This window comes from Rhodnius prolixus, unplaced genomic scaffold (assembly GCF_049639745.1).
Source record: "Rhodnius prolixus isolate KJV_2025 unplaced genomic scaffold, Rpr scaffold_31, whole genome shotgun sequence".
Classification (NCBI taxonomy): domain Eukaryota; kingdom Metazoa; phylum Arthropoda; class Insecta; order Hemiptera; family Reduviidae; genus Rhodnius; species Rhodnius prolixus.
In genome coordinates, this window is record NW_027411586.1 from 632,468 (window position 1) to 636,945 (window position 4,478).

Below are 4,478 nucleotides of genomic sequence, written 5' to 3' on the forward strand. Positions count from 1 at the left end.
GGTGGTGGTAGTGGCAGTGGTAACTTGTGTACTCTGCTTATACCATAATTTCTTGACAAGTCCATGTATATCATTTATGATATTATCCCGTTCATTACATTCAATATCGAATAATGATAATGGATTGTTTAGAGTGCCAACGGAGGATTCTAGAAATTCATTGTATATATAAAAAAGATCGTTTGCTTTAAAATATAAACAACCATCTATACCCTTAAAAGCGGTGGAAACGTTACGTGGTATTCCGGGGAAAAAATTTGATATATCTCCCACATAATCACCCTTCAAATCATCACATTCGTTTATTTCATTTACAAAAAAAAATATCATATATAACATACGTTTTTCCCTTATTCGCATTAATTACCGCATTTACATTACCATCTCTTAGCAAAGAATGATAAGTAGGTCGTGATTTTAAACGTAATACCATATGATCTAAAAGGTAAACCTGACGGTTTGCGATTAAAACTGTATCATTGTTAGGACGTTGGTAAATGGCAGAAACTTTGACAAAATTTTTAGGTAGAAAATCTAACCATCTCATTATGGATAATGGTCGTGTAAAGTCTCTAATATTTCTTAAATTCTTCAGCAGAGGTATACTTCATACTAATCGTCTGTAGAAGAAATAAATTCGTTTATTTATTACCAGAAAATTGTCAATTACATTTTTAAATTGACAAATATCGGCTAGTAGCGGTTGAAAAGGAGGTATTGGTTTAGGCGTCGTCGTTGTTGTTGTTGTCGTCGTCGTTGTAGGTTTTGTAACAGTCATCTTCTTCTTCTCACCATACAACAATTGTATAGCATCAATTTCTGGAGTTTGAAGATCAATGTCGTCAATGTGTTTGATAAAATCTGGGAAATAATAGTATGGATACATTATGGAATTCTTATGCGATGTATGTTGTAAGCCTAAAGCGTGTCCAATCTCATGAATCAAAACTGAGTATAAGGATAGCTCGTCATCAGCAGGTATCATCAGGGCACCATTCCAATGTTCATTTTCATCTACATGTATTTCCACTTGTTCTCGATCTTCACTGGGAAACTCAGCATGTGCTAAGACACCGCCAAGTCCATCAAAATCTTTAAAACAAAAATTCCATCTATTTGTAGTGCAAAGTTGTTTCCTACTGGCAAAGGAAATTGTAATGTTTGGTTTATGTTGATCATGGTGAAAACCAAGTCCAGAATGATTTGACCAGAGAGAAAAGGCTTTCTCTGCTACTAAAAAATATTTAACTGGATAAATTGTCCAAGTTAAATTTTGTCCACCCCATTTATATTTACTACTATCGACTATGAAGGGGGTGAAATTATCTTCAACACCGCATCTAGATCTATTCATAAAACGTATTGTTTCTTCATTCTCCTGCCCATCTGCCGGTAGAGAGTGTATAGTCTGGAATAGTTTTAAAGCGCTGCTAGCTGCTGTTAAAGAACTATCATCTTGATTCAAATAACCATATATTTGTAGATAATTAATCGTAGAGTTGTTGTAGGATAATGCGTAAGGTAAACAAAACGTAAGAATTAAGTACTTTATCATGTTGACCGTATGCTGCATAGTTTACAAATGAATGGGGAAACACACAAGGATCAATATAAATAGAAGACAATTAAGAGAGAGAGAAAAAAAATATATTTATTTAACCATACAAAGTGTTTTATGCTTGCGAAATTTCATGATCTAACATAGCTGCGTAACTACAAATGCATGTATCAGGCCCCTCTTCACAATCTTCATTTGCCCAGACACAATTCGTGTAGTGACCTCCATCAGTTGTACTCCTTTGTTTACATTCCTTGGCTATTTCCTCCAGGTCTTTAATGGCTGACTCAACCTTCACAAGTAAAGCAGCCTTATCGAAATCTCCAAGATTTACTTTGATGCTGTCTAAATCCTGTCTGAATCGGCCGTATAAGGGGTGTGAGAGTATACTCTCCGTGTTCCATGATGATGATGATGTTAACTGTACGAAAGGTAACGAGAAAATGAAGGCGAAAATCTAGTATTAGTTGACTAAATCCTTTGCATTTATCCAAGATGGTTTGGGGAACCCCCACCATTTCACGTACACCTTATCATGTTTTCTGCGCAATATCCTCTCCACAAGATATACATCTTTGAATTTAGTTTTCTGTAATTCCTGCGAATAAAACGCTCCTTGTATAGGTTGTTTGGACATATCTTCTAAAAGATAAGTAGAAGGTATTGTCCTGCGTACAGCTACAACTTTAAATATTTCAGCTGACCAATTTGGTGTAAAACCTCTGGAGAATACGGTTCTATTTTTGGAAATGCGAACATAATCTCCTTCCTTAAAACGTGGTTCACCTCTTTGCCTCCTCCTCCTCTTTATCATCAATATATCATGCGCGTTACTCTGATTCACTTCTGAAGGTTTCATTCCTATGGTACGGTGAACTGTATTGTTATACTTGTCTATTAGACGAGATAAATGACCAATATATTTGTAACTACCTTGGAGGCTGAATAAACGATACATTAATCCAGTGTCGGGCAACCTTTTGCGAGTTGCGGCGCACTAAGCTTAAAACTTTTTTTTCGCGGTGCACCTGTGAGACTCACTATAAATTTACTCGTAGGTAATTACAATACATAAATAAATACTATTAAAAAATTTAAACATGTAACACATTTTATTATTTTTAAATATTAAATTTACATAATTAATGCGAACATTGCGATTGTTTTTGAGAACATATAAAGTCAATACGGGGATCCAGTTTTGAAAGACAGACGCGCATTTCCTCATCGATCATTTGAAGTCTTTCACGCTTCTTAGACTTCATTTCCGTAAGTGTTGAAAAACTTTGCTCACAGAGGTAGGAGCTTCCAAATGGTAACAGTGATTCGACGGCCTTGTTACTAAGTTTAGGAAATTTGGTGTTTAAACACAACCAAAACTCAGATAGCTCCTTTTCAGCGAAGAGTCTTTCGAAAACTAAATCGTTTCTTAAATCAATTAAGTTTTCTTGCATTTCTTCTTCCAGATGTTTAATTTCACAGTGCATGAATGGGTTGAATACCCATTCCATTTTCAAAACGTCCAAGTTAGGAAAATATTTCTCAAAAGATGCGGATAATAATGTCAAAGTTTCTTCATCGTTTACAACAAGACGATGAGCTGAAGAAGCTCCTGGAAATCTTAGGGCAGGCAAGAGTCCAGTGTATGATCCACCAGAACCCTTTGGCAGGGGGGGGTTAGCACTTCCGCCGATTGGGGAGAACCAGGATTCTTAATAATGTTTAATTAAAATTACCTTGAGTAAAAAGTGAGTGAGAATCTCACTAAGAATAAATTATAAGCACAGGATTCTTGCGCCACAAGAAATTATTTTTCACTGTTTTTTAACCAACAGATTTTACTGTGTGCGAAACTTACTGTGTGTTTTACAACGATGCAAAAATACGACTAATATTGCCGCGAACCCATCCACATTCGCCTTTTTATTTTTTAAAGGTTTCTGCACGATAAGGTTGCTCGCGGCGTGAATTCACGTGCCGGTACTCACCGTGAATGGCGATGTCATGTTTTTTCGCGCCATTCACGGCGTGAATTCACGCTGCTAATTCGTGGCCATAATGTGGACTATCTGTACACACATAAAATATTTTTTTAAACATTATCTTTTAATTCGACCAATAGTTCAATAACTCTAACGATTTTAAATATTTTACAAAAATGTTCGCGGCGCCCCCAGAATTTTTCGTGGCGCCCCAGTGCGCCGCGGCGCACCGGTTGCCCGACACTGCATTAATCCTTTGAATGTTCTATTAAATCGTTCAACAATGGCACATTTAATTTTGCTAAATGTACTGTAGTGATTAATTTGATATGATTTCATAAGCTGCTTGAAATGAGCATTGTAGAATTCCTTGCCATTATCTGTTTGAATATTCTCTGGAGTGCGTCCACTACTGCTAAGAATATGTTCCAAAGCTTTTACAATATCCTTTCCTCCTTTAGACTTTACCGGCTCTACCCAGGCAAACTTGGAAAAACAATCAATCACTGTCAATATATACTTGAAACCCTTATTTTCACGCGCGTAAGGCAGGAATTCGGTGAGATCCATTTGCCATAGATCATCCAATCCTTTTAAAATAGTTTGTCGTCTAGGATAATGCACTCGTGATGGTTTGTGAAGCTCATCAACTATTTCCTCTTTGATGTTTGCCATCACGTTTCTAGAACTTTTTTCAACAGAAAGGCTGTAACAGGTGTAAGCGGCGGCAATAGACTTATTCTATTGTTCATAACTTCAAATATACGATTTACAAAGGTGGTTGTCGACTGTAGTCGAGATTGATCGTAAACATTCAACAGGTATGATTTTGTGACCAGATCTTCTCTATCATTCACTAATTTAGTAACATATACTCTCATATATTCCTTTAAATCAGTCAGTTTTACATAATAGTTTTGAAGGTGTCTCTTATTAAC

General features: G+C 36.2%; 1 protein-coding gene across 1 annotated transcript; it reads right to left on the bottom strand.

The window, feature by feature from the left end:
• Positions 1-572: 572 nt before the first annotated feature.
• On the bottom strand, positions 573-1,573 carry LOC141448412 (matrix metalloproteinase-26-like). Its single transcript, XM_074116771.1, has 2 exons — positions 671-1,573; positions 573-620 (listed from the first exon to the last, which is right to left on the bottom strand). The coding sequence occupies exons 1-2, from the start codon at positions 1,571-1,573 to the stop codon at positions 573-575; spliced, it is 951 nt and encodes a 316-aa protein (XP_073972872.1).
• Positions 1,574-4,478: the final 2,905 nt, after the last annotated feature.

Excerpts from the sequence above, each read along its gene's own strand:
- LOC141448412 (XM_074116771.1), bottom strand. The coding sequence starts at position 1,573 with ATGCAGCATACGGTCAACATGATAAAGTACTTAATTCTTACGTTTTGT. Across the intron at positions 621-670 it reads ATATTTGTCAATTTAAAAAT|ACGATTAGTATGAAGTATAC; the intron begins GTAATTGACAAT and ends TTTCTTCTACAG.